The sequence below is a fragment of the Suillus paluster genome (assembly GCF_016628075.1).
Source record: "Suillus paluster strain FC165 chromosome Unknown EDB91scaffold_239, whole genome shotgun sequence".
NCBI classification, from domain to species: Eukaryota; Fungi; Basidiomycota; class Agaricomycetes; order Boletales; family Suillaceae; genus Suillus; species Suillus paluster.
This window is the reverse complement of record NW_024537799.1, coordinates 17,003-37,456: the sequence shown is the minus strand read 5'-3', so window position 1 is coordinate 37,456 and position 20,454 is coordinate 17,003. Positions and strand designations below refer to the sequence as shown.

At 45.3% G+C, this 20,454-nt stretch overlaps 8 protein-coding genes across 8 annotated transcripts; 5 read left to right on the top strand and 3 right to left on the bottom strand.

Moving 5' to 3' along the window:
• Positions 1-13: 13 nt before the first annotated feature.
• On the top strand, positions 14-564 carry EDB91DRAFT_337449 (beta-lactamase/transpeptidase-like protein). Its single transcript, XM_041326910.1, has 4 exons — positions 14-39; positions 97-205; positions 257-503; positions 545-564. The coding sequence occupies exons 2-3, from the start codon at positions 143-145 to the stop codon at positions 431-433; spliced, it is 240 nt and encodes a 79-aa protein (XP_041168920.1). The 5' UTR covers positions 14-39; positions 97-142; the 3' UTR covers positions 434-503; positions 545-564.
• Positions 450-1,644, top strand: EDB91DRAFT_1281425 (uncharacterized protein; the record flags this gene model as incomplete). Its single annotated transcript, XM_041324737.1, has 4 exons — positions 450-503; positions 564-743; positions 796-974; positions 1,038-1,644. 4 exons carry the CDS (start codon positions 450-452, stop codon positions 1,387-1,389), a joined length of 765 nt encoding a protein of 254 aa, XP_041168919.1. The 3' UTR covers positions 1,390-1,644.
• Positions 1,645-5,211: 3,567 nt separating this feature from the next.
• Positions 5,212-6,267, top strand: EDB91DRAFT_1088870 (uncharacterized protein; the record flags this gene model as incomplete). The annotated part of the gene is made up of 4 exons (XM_041316530.1): positions 5,212-5,359; positions 5,522-5,619; positions 5,764-6,009; positions 6,064-6,267. 4 exons carry the CDS (start codon positions 5,212-5,214, stop codon positions 6,265-6,267), a joined length of 696 nt encoding a protein of 231 aa, XP_041168918.1.
• Positions 6,268-10,980: 4,713 nt separating this feature from the next.
• EDB91DRAFT_1064880 (uncharacterized protein) lies at positions 10,981-11,765 on the top strand (the record flags this gene model as incomplete). The annotated part of the gene is made up of 3 exons (XM_041314755.1): positions 10,981-11,229; positions 11,283-11,471; positions 11,595-11,765. The coding sequence occupies 3 exons, from the start codon at positions 10,981-10,983 to the stop codon at positions 11,763-11,765; spliced, it is 609 nt and encodes a 202-aa protein (XP_041168917.1).
• A 96-nt stretch (positions 11,766-11,861) lies between these two features.
• Positions 11,862-12,107, top strand: EDB91DRAFT_1013671 (uncharacterized protein; the record flags this gene model as incomplete). The annotated part of the gene is made up of 2 exons (XM_041312459.1): positions 11,862-11,944; positions 11,999-12,107. Coding segments are annotated over 2 exons (192 nt in total), but the record flags the coding sequence as incomplete, so codon positions are not given.
• Positions 12,108-14,129: 2,022 nt separating this feature from the next.
• On the bottom strand, positions 14,130-16,842 carry EDB91DRAFT_1088869 (uncharacterized protein; the record flags this gene model as incomplete). The annotated part of the gene is made up of 10 exons (XM_041316529.1): positions 14,130-14,149; positions 14,279-15,055; positions 15,103-15,206; positions 15,265-15,394; positions 15,488-15,803; positions 15,871-15,907; positions 15,943-16,137; positions 16,198-16,338; positions 16,516-16,586; positions 16,660-16,842. 10 exons carry the CDS (start codon positions 16,840-16,842, stop codon positions 14,130-14,132), a joined length of 1,974 nt encoding a protein of 657 aa, XP_041168915.1.
• Positions 16,843-17,186: 344 nt separating this feature from the next.
• Positions 17,187-18,158, bottom strand: EDB91DRAFT_1257019 (uncharacterized protein; the record flags this gene model as incomplete). Its single annotated transcript, XM_041324260.1, has 5 exons — positions 17,187-17,372; positions 17,438-17,744; positions 17,805-17,867; positions 17,926-18,033; positions 18,079-18,158. The coding sequence occupies 5 exons, from the start codon at positions 18,156-18,158 to the stop codon at positions 17,187-17,189; spliced, it is 744 nt and encodes a 247-aa protein (XP_041168914.1).
• Positions 18,159-19,022: 864 nt separating this feature from the next.
• On the bottom strand, positions 19,023-19,871 carry EDB91DRAFT_1257018 (uncharacterized protein; the record flags this gene model as incomplete). The annotated part of the gene is made up of 4 exons (XM_041324259.1): positions 19,023-19,149; positions 19,205-19,604; positions 19,655-19,741; positions 19,805-19,871. The coding sequence occupies 4 exons, from the start codon at positions 19,869-19,871 to the stop codon at positions 19,023-19,025; spliced, it is 681 nt and encodes a 226-aa protein (XP_041168913.1).
• Positions 19,872-20,454: the final 583 nt, after the last annotated feature.

Here is a 20,454-nt window from a genome sequence, read left to right as displayed (position 1 = left end):
TTATGAAGGACATCCTGTCTCATGTTTCGGGTCTTCCCGGTAAGCCTTTACACAATTTCCTCGCTCCAGAACAGGATTCTACTGAGCAGGAATCAGTCATGATTACTCGTATGGACCATACGACAGTGCGAAAGATGCTGTAATGCGGTTACGCTATCTAAGACCAGCTTTTGAACTGCGGGAACAGTGGTCATACAACAACCAGGTAACGTAGAATGGGCAAAACCGCGAAATCCTTCTTACAAGATACGAACAGATGTTCATGGTGGCCTCACACATCATCGAAACTTATTCCGGACAAACCTACACCTCTTTTGTGGAGGATCGGATATTCACGCCCCTAGGAATGTTCTTTTCCACCTTCTCACCAGAAAGCTGGGAAGACGGGAAAATTCACACAGGGATGGACTGGCAGTGGCAGGCTCCTGCCTGAGTGGTTCACAGAAGAGATGGCGATGCTGAAGGCCGGTCCAGGTGGTGTAATCTCGAACGCCATAGACATGGTAAGTTCTTTTCACCTTCATTATATTTCACTAACTGATAGTGTTGTCGTCGTCGTCCAGTCGAAATGCGGTGTGGCTGTTAATAAGGGTGTGCACGACAACGTTACAGTCATACCGCTGTCTGTGCATGGAAATGCATCGCAGTCGTACTCCGTATCTATCAACGCCCCAGATGATTCTGAACACTCGATTCAGGGGTATGGGATGGGATGGTTCCGAAACTCGTACCTCGGACATGATGTAACAAATGTTCATTCGTTCATTCCCACGATTACTGATGTCAGAGGATTAGGTCGTATATCACTCGGGATCAATTCCAGGTCTCTCCACGCTGGTCTCATTCCTTCCAGATGATGATGTTGGAGTTGTAGTTTTTGCCAACGGGGGCGATCGAGCAACGCCTGTGATGAATATCTCTAACCGCATAATTGATGCTGCTCTGCACCTGCGGTCGCAGCCTTCACCGTTGATGTTCGTTCTTTTCATTGTCCAATGCTACTTTTGTCTTTGCTTACATGTCATTGATTCACCCAGCATGCCTGAGAAGAAAGCAATCACGCCTCAACATGAAGGCGTCGTTGGCTTGCAGCTTGCAGTCGAAGCATTTTCGGGCACATACGCCAACCCCGGATACGGCGTCCTCTCCTTTTGCAGTCCCTCCAGCAGCTCCTCGTATTGTCGAGATGTGATCTCCGACTTCACTGCAGTGGATGCAGCACAGTCAAGTGCTCCTAATTCGCCTCAGCTGCTCGCAGCCTGGCCTCGCGTATGGGCATCTCATATTCGGGCTGTGCATCAGTCTGGAAATACGTTCTCGGTGCAGTACACCTCGTTGTTCCCTGAAGGGTATGGCGAGACAGTACGCCATTCGAGACAGCGGAAATAGGGACGTCCCAGGCTACAGCAGAGTTTGTCGTGGAAGATGGAAAGGTTGTTGGGTTTGGCTTGGTCGGGCTGGTTGGTCAACTCACGGAGAGGGAGCGAACACATACGACTGTGAAAGACCGAGCTGAAGTGTGGTTCGATAAGGTATAGTGATACAGATACTTTCAAATGTACAACAGACAGCTTTCAGCCTCTCCTACAACATATCGTGGGGGGAGCTGCGAGGCGATGACAGTTACCAGTTTCGTTGTCCAAAGTCACTTCATTGTCGATATTGAGATTTCTAGCTCCCGGACCTGGTGCGATAGCCTGAATCCTGTGTACACGTTCGGAACTTGCCTGTGATGAACGTGGGAATTGATCTCATGATTTGGAGCCCAAACCGACTACACGGACAAATTCCAGAGCATGTTGAGGAAATCATGACGGGTTTCCTCACTCGGGTTAGTAATACCCGTCCTTACTTCATAGCAGGAATATTATTGACAATCGTATAGAATCTATGCGAGGGACCGAGTGAAATATCCATCCCTTGGCGATATAATTTTCATCGCATGCTGAAAGGCATCCCAAATTTGAAAAGTCTTGACTGTGCAGAGATGGAAATATATGATAGCGAAGAAAGCCCATCTGGAATTTTCCTGGTCCTGAACGGCTAATGCAAGTGGTGGTACTGATTCCATACAAATGGTGTCTCGGCACGAATTTGCATTCCCCTGTTTGGGACACCCCCACGATGACCATCACTCCTGACGAAGTGATACACTTGGCGGCTAGCCTACAGTTCCTTGCGGTGAAGAGCATTATTGGCACCTTTTGTAGTGTCGGGGATCGCACTGCGCAACGCCTGGCCGTGTTCTATAAGATTTTCTATGACAAGATGGCCAGAGAGCGGTTCGTGAGGATACGCGCTTCTACCAACGCATCGTGTCCATGCATATCGGCCTATGATATATCATGTGCGTCCTTTTACTTGTCACGGTGAGCTGACGACACGCTCTAGGCCTGTAATCATGCTGAGGCTAACACGTTGCCTGGCTTGTTGCGAGCTGGCATTGACCTTGCTTCGCAAGGTGATATATTGTTCCAGGCCAGATTGCTGATGAACTTTGCTTCACAAGGTAGATCTTAGGTGGCAATCTGCTGTAATTGCAGATATCATCTGTTCGAAAGGGGATGTCAGGTGGATTGGTTCTTCCTACATCGTCATGAAGAGCAATATCTAGCACATAAAAGCAAGGTGTCTTCCTACCATCCACTTCAGATTTATTCGATCTAATATCACATCCTCACCAACAATGCATTTCTCCTTCGTCCTCGCCGTCGTTACTGCTTTGACAGTATCGATATCTGCCAGTGATGCTGACAGTGAAAAATGTCCTATCTTTTGCGTGCTGACGAAAGAGTGCAGAGGCTGCCCCTGGCTATCATGCGTGAGTATGAGTGGTTTTCATTCTGGATTTAACCACATCACTCACCGACGTGGTAGGTCGCCTTTGTATGCTCTGAGCAGTTTGATGCTGACTTGATCAATGTTCAAGTTCTGATGGTTGCCTTGATCGAGTGGCAAAGGAACCGATCACGATCGTCGACGAAAAGTTCAGACCCCTTAGTATTCTCCCAGATATAACTAGTTCGACGTGATGCAGCGAGAGAGGTTCATTGGCGTGTTGATCAAAGGCTCTACCGTTCAGGCGATTGGCTACGCTCGTTCTTTCTTCTGTATTATGTAGTAAAATATACCCACTGACCTTAGCGTTGTGGTATTATTACTATCAACTTTGCGTGCGATAATATTGGCGGAACGGTCAACAAATGAGATCGAATCTCGGATCTTTCACATCGTCCCCCGCAAGATTTGCTAACTTACACGTCGATGAACAGCTAGCTTGTATGTAAGCCGTTAGTACCGCATTTTAGGTGTTGCAATCGGCAGGAGAGAGACATAGTACACCGTCAACTTCGTAGTATGCGTTCAAAGAATCCGGCGTAGCCGTTTGCACAGAGGATGACAATGAAAAATACCGCATCTATGCCATCCTTTGTGCAAACGGCTGTACCGCTGAATACCTGGCCATTCTATCTAAGATCCTGCTAGTTAGTAGGAAGAACTGGCAGGCGTTGATCGCGATGGGTTGTTTTGTACCTTGGAGCCTGGACAGCTGAGTTTGTTTCACAGTTTGTTTCTGTGTGTGTGGCGTGGCAATGTGTGACATGTCGTGACAAGCCAGTGACTCGTATGTGACACGGTCACCTGGGTGTCCCAATAAGTAAGCCTTATTAGGCTGGACGATTATGTGTCTCACCCACGCTTATTTGGCTCAACAGCGAAGATTCCTCAACGCCAGCATTAAATATTGCCCTAAATCATGTAGGTACTTGAAGCATTTACCTGTTCTACCTATCTAATTGCATACTAGATTATCTTCCCACCAGCAATGCCTCCCGCCCCGAGCTTATACTCCCTGACTTCTATTTGGCGCATTCCCACGCACTCCTGATACTCTCCACCATAGTGTACAACGCCCAACGCCTCCACACCCAATGCCTCGCAGCCCAATGCCTCCCGCCCCTGAACATTCACTCCCCACCATCTATTTGGAGCATTCCCATGCACTCCTGGTACTCTCCACCACAGCATACAACATCCACCGCCTCCCGAGTCCCAGCCTCTCAGATCTCACTGACCACAATCGTCACCGGTCTCATATCAGGCCCTGCCTCCTTTAATATAGCCCACCATAGCACTATGCAGCATTTTCACCTTGTACTTGTAATGTGTCCTCTGCCTTGTGATCATAACATATCCTCTGCCTCATGATTGCCACATGTACTAGGCTTGTATGTATGCCCTCTGCTACTCTCTCTCTGCCCTCTCAATGTCTCACTCACAGAAATCAACCAAAATCAGTGGCTTGTCAAAATCGGTCATCACACATGGTTTCAAACACGGTCAGCGTACTTCTGGTGTGCTTACTGCTTCAGCTCAAAAGAAGCACATGGATGCTGTTGATGCTAGGTGCCAGTCTGAGTTGTGAGGTATGTCCATTGCATGACCACCTGTCACGAATTCCAAATACAAATCATTTTTTGTTCCTGGCTTTCCTCCAGCTACTTCTAGTTACGAACTGGTCATGTGACTTCACTTCCCGTCACATCTTCACCTCTTCACATATCACCAGTTGTTTCACTGATTGGTTCCCCAACTCCATGGGCTAGAACAATCTCGCTTCCGAAAAAAGTACCGGTCGGATCTTGGGCTTCTATTTAGTCACTGTATGACTCATCACTTATATCATGATGTCATGCTCAGTCATCCGCAGTATCGTACGACTCTTTATAAGTAGGTTAGTTAGTGTAAGTACTCCTTAGACTTAACCTCTTCATTTCCACACTGGTGGTAGACCTAGACGTTCACACTCAAATCTATCTTGTTCATCATCATCCTTCTTGACTGAGTCCTAGTGGTTGTGTGTTAGTCTTTACCATTTGGTGAACGCTAGTCATAGCACCACCGCTCAGAGCTGATGTAGTCTTAGAGTTGAATGCAGTGGATTGAGAAAATGTCGAGCATGCTTGCTGATCAAGGCATGATCACTGATGACATACCATATGAGCCAGCCCCAGGTGAGGGGGACTTGACCTCAGCCACAAAGGTGGCAAATACGAGGCTTTTGAAGGGCTGTCTCACACAATGGCAGACCTTTTGGGATTGTAGGTGTGCATTTTGTTTTGTACATACACTTATCAATTCCTTGTCAGCCACTATGTGGACCCTAGGACTTGACACAATCATACTGACCTTCAAACAAATCATTGGGACATGCAAATGAACGAACTCATTCATGCCTATCTGGACTACCAATCTCGCGATTCTGGAGATGGTATACCTACTGTCTCAAATGAAAATGACAATCCTTCTCTCAATACTGCCCTGGTACTCAGCAACATTGAGCTCGTTGATACTTTCTGTAGGTCCTGACTATTGTCGCCACTGCTTATACTTAAGTTTGACCTGCAGTTCGGCACCGAGCATCATTCAACATACTGCCATGCCATAAGTACGCCAATGAGACACTGATTTATAATGGTTATCTTGGGTGTTCACCTTTGTTTCTGAACATTGCTATCAGCCTTCGTACTCTTGCAGCCTATCAGCAAGCTCACCGGACTTGTCCCTGATTCACCATCCAGGCGCAATGCAAAATGCTGTGCCACTTGCATGATGTTTGTACTACCTTACTTTTTTTGCGTTTATTTACACTTAACCTACCCTTCGTCAGATGCCGTATTGCCCATATCTCTGCTCTCAATTTTCTGCTGCTTATGACACTTTTCTTGAAATTGTCTATGTGTTGATGTATTGCTGAAGCAGGCACTCAAGCACGACACTCCAAACTGGTGGCTGTTGAATGCATGCCCAGCATGTACTTACAAACTGGTAGATGAATCACCACTCCAATTTGCTTGGTTTGCCACCATCGACGGTAATAATAGCCTTAAGCGCTGGGCGTCTTCAAGTCCTAATTCTGTTCCTCGTGATGACTCTCGTTGGCCGAGATCAGACTACTGGATCAGTCGTGCAGTAGATAAATTCAAAGACGAAGTCAGGTCCAGAACTGTGGGTGTACTTTGTATCATCAGTTTCAAGTATGTAAAATAACCCTATGACCAGGCACTCGACAAGAACAACAAGGTCAATGACTGGGAGGATGTACACAATGACAAAGAAGTCCCAGGCGAGGCCATTTCCATTGTACAGTCCATTGGCGCAACGCCAGACCCGAACAATACAAGAAAATGTTTTCAGTTTTTGATGAATCCAGTATTTTCATTGCTGCGTGACGTCACCATTTTGTCTTGGTTGCCTGCGATATGATTTGCAGCAGAGAATTGTGAGCACCGAGGCACCCACCGGGACCAGATATACTGAAACTCATATATTATTTAGAGCGAAGTATCTGCTCGCTATAATTGATCACCTAATGGCTGTATATGGGCAGAATGGCTCGTGCTTACGACATTGGTTGCGCATTTTTGAAGACACTGAGTACTAGTTCTTTGGGTCCACGTGCAGATGCACTTGCTTTATGCATGATGGTGGGCACATTCCATGGACATGCTCATAACCACAAGTGCCAGCTGGACTGGTCACACCGAAGGTGAAGGCTGCGAACATATATTCTCATTGTCGAATGAGCTCGCACGGAGTACGCAACATGCTAGTCCTTTCCATGGCATCAGTCTATTGAGAAACATTTCAACTTCTGGGATGCCAATAAATATGCCGCCTTGAGTAAGCAATTTTTGTCAGTGGCGCCTCCGATCCTGAAATCTCGTAGGCAATTTTTTGTTCAATCATTACCGGGAAGCTGTCATATACCTGATCGTCCGCTCCGATATTAATATCCGCTCCGCTTTCTGACCACCTCTGCTCCATCCATCCTCCGCTCTGTCCAATCACAGTCCACATTCCGCTTCTACGCTTCCACTCGACGCCCAACCGGTCCCCTTCCATAACATCTCTATTCAACTGGATCCGCTTTCCCCTTTTAGATATATACTTCCCCCTTTGGTACATAGACCCTTACTTCCGGATCACCGGTAATTCCTATTACCGCTTGATCACTGATCCAACGCGTACATATTGATATCCGCTCTGACTTACAGTGGCTCAAAAAAGTGTCCGAATGTTTATGCATTTTCAAGTAATCGAACAATAGCAAGGCAGAGCCCAACAATGACCAAAGGGTATAGGGACATGTCTGAAAGCCCTATATCATGGCTCAAATCTGAGATATATAGCGTGGGGAACCCGACCATATATGGGCAAGCTATGGTAATTCTAAATACATGACTCATTCGGACACTTTTTTGACTTTTTATTGAAATCACAAAATCAGACCATTCATACATAATACTCTTAATTAAAGCCATGTCATAATGATAATATGGTATGATTGCAGTATTATTTGAATATATAAACCCACATAAGATCATGAAATCCAACATAATCATCATGAAGTCCATCTCCTCTGCTCACAAGGATAATATCCTTGTTCTCTGTACCTCTGGTTTATCTACTTGGCAAATTGCCTCAAAAACTGGTCTTGGAAAGTCTACTATTACTATAGTCATAAAGCAGCACATGCCAGAGAAGGAAAATCATTAAATGGGATGTCCTCCCAAGCTTACTCCACAGAACAAAAGAGCTATTGTTCACCAAATTCTATCTGGCAAGGCTTCAAATGCTACCCAAGCTACCAAGTTCATCAATTCCATCATCTCCACTCCTGTCTCCACCAAAACTGTCAGAAACACCCTCAAGGCAGCCAATCTTAAGGCTGTAACCAAGAAGAAAAGACCTCCTCTCTGTAGCTCATAGGAAGAGAAGACTGGCCTTTGCTTGAAGCACCAACATTGGAGTGTGGAAGACTGGAAGAAAGTTATTTGGTCAGATGAAATAAAAATCAATAGAATGGGGTCATATGACCAGGAATATGTGTGGAAAAAGGCAGGAGAACCATTAGGAGAAAGAGAAGTCAAGGGTACACTGAAGTTTGGAGGAGGAAGTATGATGGTATGGGGTTGTATGGGGTGGAATGGTGTGGAGATTCTTTGTGAAGGTGGAAGGATAGATGAATGCAGAGCAGTACATCTCCTATTCTAGAGGAGTGTCTACTCAAAAGCATACAGGAGTCAGGAATTGATGAAGAAGACATTATCTTTCAACAAGATAATGACCCCAAGTACACCTCAAAACTGGCTACAACATGGTTTGAAGACCATGATATCAATGTTCTATCATGGCCAGCACAGTCTCCAGACCTCAATCTCATTGAACATCTCTGTGAATTACTCAAAAGACTACTTGCTGCCTATCAAGATCCTCCACAGGGGCTATTTAAACTATGGGAGAGAGTTGCAGCAGAGTGGAAAAAGGTTGCTGAAGAGGAGTATCAAAAATTGATAGAAAGTATGCCTAGGAGGATTGCAGCAGTTATTAAAGCCAAGGGGGGTAGCACCAAGTACTAGAATCATAGAATAGTCTTGGTTAAATACAAAGTCAAAAAAAGTGTCTGAATGAGTCATGTATTTAGAATTACCATAGCTTGCCCATATATGTCGGGTTCCCACCAATATATCTCAGATTTGAGCCATGATACAGGGCTTTCAGACATGTCCCTAGACCCATTTTGTTCATTGTTTGGTTCTGCCTTGCTATTGTTCAATTATTATAGAAGGTGACCAGTCAGGCCAGTTGAGTCAGATGCAGAAGCAGACGATGTGATACTGGAGGCGGAGGGATGGATGGAGCAGAAGGTGGTCAAGAAAGCGGGGAAGGAATGTAGAATCAGGTGGAGTGGATATTGATATCAGAGCGGTCCTGATCAGGGTATATGACATCAAGAGAAAAGGAGTGATATCCAGCAGAATATGGCAAAAGAGAGCTACAATACAAAGTAAAATGGAAAGGGCATACATTGAAAGAAGCGACCATGGGAAAGCAAGGAAAATCGGAAGAACCCCCAGATTAGTCAGCAAATTTTACACCACACATCCTGACACTCAAAATTGCACCGAATTGCTAGTTCTTATCATTCCAATTCTGCAGACACCCGGTTTCCTAGAGTGGCAACAGAAAAATATCCAACCATCCTATATTTGCGAGGATGCTCATCCTAAAAAGGGGGTAATGTGATGAATCCCCAATATGAATCATTTTTTATTTCTTGGTTTCCCTCTGGTTACTTCTCATTCCCAAACTGGTCACGTGACTTTGCTTCCTGTCACAGTTTCACCTCTTCACATATCACCCGTTGTTTCTCCAATTGGTTCCTCAACTCCACAGGCTAGAACAATCTTGCTTCCAGAAAAAGTACTGGTTGGATCTTGGGTTTCTATTTAGTCACTGTCCATGACTCATTGCTTATATATCCTGATGTCATGCTTCATCATCTGCAGTTGTTGTACAACTCTTTTCTCATTGGCTGATTTGTTTCATACTCAAATATCTCCTATTCAATGTTATGTATATAAGTAGGTTAGTTAGCATAAGCACTCCTTAGACTTAACCTCTTCGTTTCTACACTTGTGATAGACTTAGATGTTCACGCTCAATCCTATCTTTGTTCTTCATCATCGTCTTTGACCGAGTCCTAGTGTCATATACCGGATCCGAGTACCCCCAGTACCACCTATAAGCATCCCCACCCCTGGTCCAACCCCCTGTTTCCCCGTCCGCTCCATTCCTCCTTCCCCGACAATGCATGAAGTGCATCTCAGCAGGATTAGCCCTGCTACCTCCACCCGACCCTGTTCCACTTCTCTGACATTACCCCTATGTCCCCCGACCCCATACCCCTTCCATCCAACCCTATCTGGGGTTCCACTCCTCCGCCCTATTGGTCCGCCCGATCCTACTCCTACTCCCTCCGCTTTTCCAACCCATGGGGGTCCTTCAGTTCCGCTCATATTCCCCCACCCAACTGTTAGTCTGTCCGACCGCCTCACCAGTCCACTCCTAGACTAGGAACCACTCAACTGGTCCTATCCCCGTTTAGTATCATAGTTCCGCTTTTCGGATCACTGGTAATCCCTATACCCTAGTGATTCTAATCTGTCGTGTACATACTGTTCCCTGAGCCTTATTCTTGTATATCTCAGTCATCCTATTGTATTCCTGTACACTCAGCACATAGCCCTCTGCTATGCTATGCTCATCATTTAGAGTATATAAACACATGTACATTGTCTGTAGATACTCAGTCTGAATATTACCTTTTCTAAGCCCTGCTCTTCTGTTCTTTGACTTGGGCCTGATCCTAGTCAACTCCTGTTAAAGCCGGCCTAGGGGATTGACTCCCTAGGTCGGCCATCCTCCAATCCTTTGATCCTCCAATCCTCCAATCCTCCAATCCTCCCCCGTTCCCCCCTGTTCCCCGTCCCCCGTTCCACCGTCCCACGTTCCCCCGTTCCCCCCAGTTCCCCCAGTTCCCCGTTCCCCATTCACCGTTCCCCCATTCCCCCATTCCCCCCATTCCCCCATTCCCCCGTTCCCCCATTCCTCCACTCACCCAACTTCCTGTGCATTGGGAACTAGACCCCGCACTCTCAACATCTGTCCCCTCCGTTCTGCTCTGCTTTGGACTTCGTCCAAGCAGTTCCTTCTGCCTCCACTTCTACTGTTGGTTCCAACCCCAGTATGTCTCCCGCCTCCCTCCTGTCAGGTGGAACAACCCCCACCCAACTTTCCCGTGCTCACCTAGTAGTCCGTCGGTCCTCCTTCAAAGGACCCCCGTTCTGACGTCCTGTTGGAACCCATAGAATTTGTGTTGGACTACATTCTGAAATTAGGGGCACATACTTGGGTAAGGGGTGCAGCATACGAGCTGAAGCCAAGCCCCTCAGACTCCACTTTACCCCTGAGCATGGTCTTAACACCTAGTGGTTGTGTGCTTGCCTTTACCATTTGGTGAATGCTGGTCATACCAAGGAATGGGAGGAAGTCAATGAGGATATAGATATGGATGATGGTGCCAGAGTTGAGACCATCAAAGCAACCATTCCAGGGGCAACTTCTATGACTATCATGCATTCCATAGGCATATTCACCCACAACATATTCTGGTGTCAATGCCATGGATCTGAACCTCAGCAGCATGTGCAGCTGCTCAATGCAGGATTGTTTCCAGCCAGTATATCACATCCTCAAACTGCTTTCACCTTTGAAGTCCTTGATCATTTCCTCATTGATGCACTTGAATGCAAGACCTCTGCCATGAGCTTCTTTCCAAAGCTTCATTGTCTCACAAATAATGCTTCTCCAGACTTTGTTCTGGTAAATCATCATTTTTTTTACAAGATCATATATTTTATTCACCAATCCCTTAGAATCAGTATCATGAACTCATGAGGACATCTCATCAATTCAGAGATTTGATGAATCGTAAAAGGTTCAGATTTGGTCATGATATGAAGGTACAACCTGGTCAGGGTGAGCTAGCTTCATTCTGTGCTGCCTGTCCACAGTCTGGCATCAATATGCCACTGTCTTGGCATGACAAGTATGCAAGGCAAGTAGTTTTTTTCCCCCAATGTCCACAGAGAGATGGTCAGCCTATAAATACTCTGTGTACAAGCAGGCTGGCTGATGGCCTGATATCCCTGATGCTGACTTAATTTGGTAGATGGCTGGTTATGCAGAGATACATTGTGGATGGAAACTTCACTGCTCAACACATGAACATGAAACAGCCTCAGCTTGATGTTTCCCTCTCTGATGGCCTAGGGTACATGGTGACTGAAGGTGAGTGCCAGGCTCATTTATCATCAGCTGTGGAAAGTAAGGAGGTATGTTCATTTTTGTTGCTTTGATATCTGCCATCCCTTGTTGAACAGAAAAACAAGAGATTTTATTGCAGCAACCATCGTGCGGTCAATGCATCAAATACAAACCAAAGTAATCTTTGAGCAACTGGAGTTACTGCCACTGCCTGTGCATGGCACAGATGTTTTGTTCCACACTCTGTGGTGGATTTTCAGAAGGGTGAATAGTAGCCATGTTTCTGTTGTTTTGAGTGTTTCAGAAGGCTAGTCAAAGTTCCTAGCCACATAAATGTTGACTACTCTATATGCAATGCTATCAATTACAGATCAGATCAATTTGACACCTCCCTTATCATTTATGACATAGCATGTCAGTGGTGCATTCATTTGTGTTTTCCTATATATATGCTATATCTATTAATGTAGGACACTTCAGGAGGTCAAATAAGGACAGGAATCTCTTCATATATACTTCTAAACATGATCTGAATGCCCTGGGACACTTCCCTATCAAAGGGGCAAGAATGCAAAAGTGTTCTGCACCTAGGCTATTTTGAAATGGCCCTGGAGGAGTATACCAAACTACTACTTATATATGAAGGGGGATCTATTGTGGTGTGGTGGTGAAGCTGTAGTGAGGTGCGGAGGGTGTGGAAATAATTATAATTGTGGGGTATACTATATTGGGTGATGTTTTTGGTGTTGTGACCCACACTGTGTGGCTGAAAAATGCGAAGATGTGATTTGTCGGAATAATGTGGAGAGGCTGTGTCATATACCTGATCCGACTGTTCTGATACTGATATCCGCTCCGCTTTCTGACCCCTCCGCCCCATTCATCCTCTGCTCCGCCCAATCACAAGTCCGCATTCTGCCCTATGCTTCCGCTCAACCGCTCAACCAGTCCCCTTCCATAACCTCTCCATTCAACTGGAGCTCTTTCCCCTTTTAGATATATGCCTTCCCTATTGGTACATAGACCCTTACTTCTGGATGGCCAGTAATTCCTATTACAGCTCGATCGCTGATCCAACGCGTACATATTGATATCCACCCCGACTTATGTCTTTGCCTATGTAAAATACTTACAAACTATATCCTTGGTACATAGCTTTACTACATAGTTATCCTGATCACTGCCTCATACATAGAAGTATATAACATATCCTGTACTTAGATATTTTTCCTCAGCCTTAATATTACTTGTCTTCTTGCAGTTACATCTTGTGAGAATTCTCAGTAGAACCTTGCCTCCTCTGGACACAAGTCTCAACTTGTTGTCACCTCCGACCCTCCGACCCTCCGCTCCGACTTAGAGCTGTGTTCTAAGTCTTTCCCTTATTACTCCGCCCCTATCAAATATCCTCCTTTGCCCCTCTGCATTATCCTCCGCCTTTCCTGCCCCTACCAACATTCCCCTGCTCCTATCCCCTCTCCACATCACTCCCCGCCTCCTCCGCCCCACTCCTAGTTGGCCCACCACTAGTAGCTCTTACTCCCCAACCCTCAGAGCGGACCAAAGCGGTCCAATCGTCCTACCATTGGACAATGTCAGACCTGCTCCAAATTCGGGGCACGTACTTGGCTAAGGGCGTAGCGCAAGAGCTGAAGCCAAGCCCCGACCCCTCTGCTTCTTGAGTCGGCACGGTATCTAACAGGCTGACATGAAGTGGTGACTAAAATAGGATGTGTGTTGCACAAAGTGGGTACCCGAAGTGGAGCTGATCATTACCAGCAGCATTATGCATAGTTGGAATCCATTATGCATAAAGGCTCACCCATCAAGGACTAGAGAGAACCATACATAACCATACAATTTCTTACCAGACATAATTATGCATAATATGGACAGTATAACCTGTAGGCCAGTGAATGACCTTAGTAGTAAGTACTCAGGCCATACTGTAGTTTTAATGCATTAAAATAGGCTAAGTAGCAGACATTTCATGATGCATCAACATTGCTCAATCCAAATAGAGAAGGTGATGCATTACTGATGCATTGGTAATGCATCAGGCAAAATACTTCGTCCCTTGCTTCCTTTAATTACTAAGCCCTCTAAATCTCAATAGGGGATACTTCTGCATACCTCTGTCCCTTGCTTCCCCTGCTTTCCTAGCTTACTAATGTCTTTAAATACTTTGTACCTTACCTTCCTTGCTTCCCTTGCATACTAATGCCTTTAAATACTTTGTACCTTGCTTCCCTTGCTTATTAATGCATTTAAATACTTTGTACCTCAGCCACTTGTCCAATATAGGAAAGGAAAGTACTCGGCATCAGAAGATGGCACCAGAATGATGTCATTCTAGAGTTTTTTATTCACCAAGTCCCACTAACACTGTTGGCGTAATTTCTGTCAAGGTTTTCAAGCCGGTAAAATTGTTCATGTTCATTTCGTGCATGCAGAGTTCAAGAAAATATTTTTGTTGCTGTATTACAATAAGAGGTGTATAGTACTACAAGCAAGATACACTAACAAAATCAACAAGTTGATATCTAAACCTTATTCTAATGTCGTCGTGCCCTTCTGTTGCAAAGAATATATCAGTGTCACTCACAAACAGAAAACGAATGTGTGTACTTGTGTGAACTGTAGTTGCCTTCAGCATTTTTCCGCTTACCCTTCTCAGCAACAGTTGAGGTACCAATCTCATTGTCGCATTCACGTGGATTGAACGGGACAGTGTTATGTGCATGCAGATGTGGGGCTTCTGCAGACGGTGCAGGCACTTGAGTTCCATCGAAATGATTTCTGCACCTGGCTTGGGGAACAGCAGGTGAGTTGTTGAGGTCATTGCTATCCTCTCCTTCCTCACTATGTACAGATGGAAGAAAGACCTCTTGAGTCTGTGGAGTTGACGAATATGGGTTGTCCTCGACATCCCAATGTGAATTCACGGGAGGCACCTGAGGGGAACCGAGCATGTTGATGTTGAAGGTCGGATCGTTGATCACAGCTGAGAACACTGATGGATCAAATGCTGAAAAATCTATACTACCCTGTATGATGGGGTCGTTCAGAAAAGGATTGAGTACTAAAAGGTCCATGTGGTCCATTGTTGTGAGGTGGCCCGTGGCTTCAACGTTGAATGATGCATCACTGGTGGTAGTTGGTGATGCATTAATAATGGCGGGAAATAGATCGGCCCCTTCATCAGATTGAGGAGTCATGCGATAGAGGTAGTTCCCAGGATCCTCCTGCAGTTGACTATGCCCACCCTCACCACCGCTCTTTCCCCACTCCTTGTCAGAGTCCATGTCTAACAACAATAGTCCAGTGTCTGACTCTGACTCTGACTCCGACTCAGACTCCCATGATAACGTAGACTCGAATGCTAGTTTGAAGGTAAGGCACATCTTTGAATAACATGTTTAAACTCACCAATAGACTTTTTGACAAATTCTAGGAAGGCGCTCTGCACGACGTCAAACTTGTCGTACACTTGGTCAAACTGTACACCACTTTCGACTTCTCCTACATGGTAGCTTAATGTGAATCAATCATGAGTACAGTTTTCCTAGCACATCAAATTCTTTCACTCACTTAAACACTGACACTTCACCTGTGCTAGGATCATGACCCCCCATCAACACGCTAAACTTCCACCCTCCAGTCATATGTCCAAGGTACTTGAGGACTCGATCGAGCATGGGGCCTGAGCTCATGAATAGCTCTTTTTGTTAAATTTAGTCAGAACGAACCGTTCGATCATGTGGGAGAGGTATGTACTTGATTTTGGACATGTTGTCAATTTTTGGTGGCTTACCTGACTTTCGGTGTTCATGTTGTTTTGTATATCTCACCTTTATTGTTTTGTACTTCTTGTCAATCTTGGCTTTGATGACTTCACTTTCGTCTGAATACATATGGCACGTGATCTCGCAGTGTTTGTTCAACTTTGGACCTCTATTGGTAATGTGTTCATTTTTGATCGCATTGTCTGCAGCGTGCTTGATCTTTTTGTCGTAGTATTTGTTGGAATATATGTCGATTTTCTGTGGTGCGTGTGTTCCTTTCAGATTGACGCCCCCAGCTAACATGGCGTCAAATTTAAACACCCCTCTTTCAGCAGCCTGAGCGACCTAAGTGGGCAGGATTATTCTGCCATCTGAACCAGGATGCGATTTGCTGTCGAGATCTGGTAAGTACATGCTCATTTTGCATGGTGAGCATATCCCTGACTTGCCTTTTGACGGGTTTTCACAGTGCATTGCTATATACTCCTCTTCTTTGGTCGTGTAGACATGCTCAGCTGGCAATTCTGGGAACGACACCTTGCACTTGGGCCAACATTGGAACCATTCAACTTCGACACACTTCAAAAAATACTTGTAGTGCTTGTTCAAGGCATGTGTGCAGGAATTCCGGAAAATGACTGAGGAGGAATTCCTCTTGTTCTGGTGTGGCCTACTTTTTCTGCAGGCATCTGTCATCACACTGATTAGCATACACCAGTGAAAAGGTTTCTGGACACACATTAACGCGTCTGGGGGACAATGATATTTAGATAGGTAAGCAAAAACATGGGCAAATGTTGTTATGTGCACCCTCATTCTTCCTAATAGTACCTTGGTCTTTCCTATTTGTGCACGAGGCCGAGTTGCGAGTTCGCAGTTCCTGACAATCGAGATACATTTTGCAACTTCATAAATTTAACTACGACCTATCCTTCTCCCCTTTTGCATAATGACGCCTCCACTCCCACCCAATATTTTGCACAGTGCATATGCTGTCTGAGTCTATGTTCTGATATGTATTAAATCCTGCTCTATGTCTATGAGTTGAATGGCAAACCTTCGTGGCTTCCTGATGGGAAAGTACGCATGCAAAGTTGCCTTGTCAGAAGTCATATACAAGGGGGTCAACTGCAAGAACAATCTAATCCTCTTTTCACATGAGGCGTGAATACAGGCAATCAAGTGCAAGTGACTGACTTACCCAGTGACAATACTCAATAGCACCATGTTCAGGCCAGGTTTCAAACCACTTGGAGTAAACAGACTCCCAGAAAATGGCTATGTCTTCCGCTGTTCCCGAGTTGATGAGCACATATCCGGGAAGAAATGTTTTGAGCATAACGCACTGCTCGCGCATCAGCACTCCCATCTGCATCTGGGACATGGACATTGGGTGAATGGGAGAGAAATCTGTCGAAATATGCACACAATAAGCAAGCCAGAGGTATGCCTCTTCCAATAAAGATTTGCACCATAGCAACAAATCACCGGTGGAAGCTAGAAATAACATTTGTTGGTGCTCTATCTAACTGCTTAAGTGAATGATGGCAAATCTTCGAAACATGCTCCAAAAACCTCAACATTTTCCAAAGACAGACTCGATCCATCCGCCCTCCCAGACCCTATGACTTGTGCCTCAGACAACACTTTTCAGCTTATTTATACCATCGGTATAGACCCTAAATGCACTCATCAGTAGTGTGTTCATTGAAGCGTGAAAACAGTATATTAAACCTTCTCTTTCCTTCTCACAGAACAAGCAACGGCGATAGCCTGCTCTCCAGAGAGTTTGGTGACACCAGGAAACAGTCTCTCCTTGTCTGGCCAGCGTGCAAAATAGCGCACATAAATGTTGTTAAAGAAAACAATATGATCTGTGTCATCCCAGAGCCTGAAGTATTCAGCTGAAAATGTCTGCAGAAATTCGTTAAGGATATTAGCGAGCATATTCATAGGGCTTACATTGCAAAGATTTACACTATCATCTGGTATAACAATCCTCCACGAAGGAATTTTGGATTCATTTCTTTGTCCATCTCCCTCGTAGCTGAGTAGCACCATAATTCCTCTGTGGCCATTGTGATTGCCTTGGACTGACACATCACACCAGCAGCTGCTGCATGACCCAAATTGTCGTCCAAAGTTTGCAGGTATTCGTGAATGCGCTCCAAAGTCTCATGTACGGCTTCTCTGTTGTCTTGAAAGTCCTGTACCATCTTGATAAACAGAGGTTCGAGTTTGGTAGAAATCACCACAAGGTTTGATTGGGCATCCTCAATATCATATCTATGAAGAGTACAGTTGAAAGTTAGTAGAATCAGTCAATATATCAATGAAAAGTCGCACATATCACAGTTCTCGTGTGCTGCTGGAGATGGTGGAGTAAATGATGACTCGGATACACTCTGTCTATAGCAGTTATAAGAATTGGCAAGTGAGCTCAGTGTAAGATTTTTAAAGGACACACTTGGGGGTCATGGGTGCACTTGTGAGATTTCTACACTTTGACTTAGTAGTATTGTCCCTCTTGTGACGATAATTCCTGGCCATCTTGAGCCCAATCTCCCTCTTGTTCCTGCGTTCATCAGTATGTAGTCTAGAATTTGTGCAGGAAACGTACTTCGCATAGTATTTACGATTAGAGGTGCGGGCAGCTTTGAGCCATGCCTCTTCAGTCTTGTATAGCTGTGGGCGACCCATGAGTGTGTGACTGTGAAAAGCAGTGGTGGGCCAGATGTGACGGTAATAAACTTCAACTTGTCCAAACATATTCATCAGAGATTTACGAAATTAAGTATCAGTATCACAACAAATCATATCTTCAGACTCGGATACAACACAAGACATGATATATATGATACCTTAAGACAAGCTGTAGGCAATAGTGTTACGAGCCGGCCTTGCACATAGAGATACCTTGGATCATTCAGTCTTTCCACTTAGTAGTAAGTACACGGATGGATGAAATCTCAGGATGACTCCTATCACAATTCTGCCAGTACCGTTCCTTTCATCTTTAGCTTAGCTCACTACTTTCAAACTTGTTCCTTTGAATTACAAAACTTCAATAGCGCAAAGTAGTACTAGACGACCTCAGTACTAAACATGTCATATTCGAGCAACATATCCGGTGTGTTGCCTGCTTCACCTGTACTCAGACTCTTCAGTTTCAGCCATACTGCAGTTTGGTTGCATGTCCACTCATTCTGCAGTGTCCGATGCTCCGCCGGTGTCATCGCAACCTTGCCATGTGCTTCGACTTCTGGTCTTTGAGATCTCGCGGTGTTGTTCTGTCAAACATTGGAAGGTTGCGGGAAGAGTACATAATAGCAACCTTGTCAGCTTCAATCCTCCTTGTTTGAGTCGGTGTCATTGCAACCTTGCCGTGTGCTTCGACTTCTGGTCTTCGAGATCTCACAGTGTTGTTCTGTCAGACATTGGAAGGTTGCAGGAAGAGTACATAATAGCGACCTTGTTGGCTTCAATCCTCCTTGTTTGAGTAAACACATCTGATTCTACAAGCACGAGTGCAATGTAACTAAGACACTATGTGTATAATAGCTCTCAAATCAACAACTTAATGTCCCCTCGATCAATTGCGTTGTTCATCAGCTGCATGCCTTCGGCAAGCGAACGAACCTTGGAAAAGGAAGCCCGACTAACACCAATGACATGCAAGGAAGTCTGTTGCCTAAGTCAGGAAATTGGTCAGCTAACCAGCAAGAAGCAAAGTGGATGCAATGCACCAAGTAGAAAAGATACTGACACGGCGACCGCAGGTGACCCAGTAGTAGGGCCCTGAAGTGTTGGGAGCGGGAACATCATATCTAATGTTCCTATATACCTGGGTATGCACAGTGGCAGCAGGAGAGCTAGCAGCCACACCTCCAGAGCCAACAGGTACACTAGCTGTGTTGGCATCAACAGACACAGTGGCTAAGAAAGTGTCAACAGGCAGGCTGGTTGTGGTAGCGGCGGAATCATCGATCTCATTGGGAACAGGTGACATGTTGACAGTGGCCTCCACAGTAACTTCACGCACTGTAGCCATGACAGTGTCCTGTATGAATTCCCAGAGGGCAACTGTCAGTGCAACTGCGTTGGGCCCTGAGATATTCAACTGCTCAAAAAGAGCAGAGAGAGAATCTACAGTCAAATATTCAGTATTGTCAATTTTAAAAACTGATATGACTTACCAGCAGTATCACCAGGACCGTAAAAAATGGTCGCTACAGGTGCAGGAGGAGAGTCAGAAGCATCACCGGGACTGTCAACAATGGTCGCTGCAGGCATGGGAGGAGAGTCAGCCACACTTGTGGTCAATTTATAAAACTAATAAGACTTACCGGCGGCATCACCAGGACTGTAAACAATAGTCGCTGCAGGCACGGGATGAGAGTCAGCCACGCTCATGGTGGTCATTGCTATCATCATCCAAATGAGTCAAGTAGGACTCACTGAGAACAGGCGTGGCTTTTAAGCATTTCACGGCCACATTGAAGGCATACTGAGCCTTGGTGACTCAATGGAGGAATTTTTAGATGGGGAGTTGCATTAGGGAGTTGCAAGATGCGAAGAGGAAGGGTTTGCAAAGAGGATGTGTTTGGCTTTGTTTGTGTTGTCTACAGTCTACTGGTAAGTGTATTGCCTACTGAGGGAAAGTTTTGCTACGCTGGTTTGGGCCAAGTCCGAGGCCTAAACCAATCTCTCCATGCCAAGGTGATACAATCGCACGACAAGTTTGAAAGGATGCTGCAGTCTGAGGGTGAGTAATATCACAGTGAATGCAAAATATGTACGGACACTGACATTTTTAGGTGGCAATGAGCAACCTCCACCTACCACAATTCAGGCGGTTCACTTGCCTTGGTCATGGCAGGAAATTGATCAATGGAAGAAAAGTCATGAACACCGGAAGCGAGCTTGTTTGAATGCATATATACCACCCACTGCTTCACAGTCATGACAGGCAGTGCACACCTCAGTAACCTTTGGA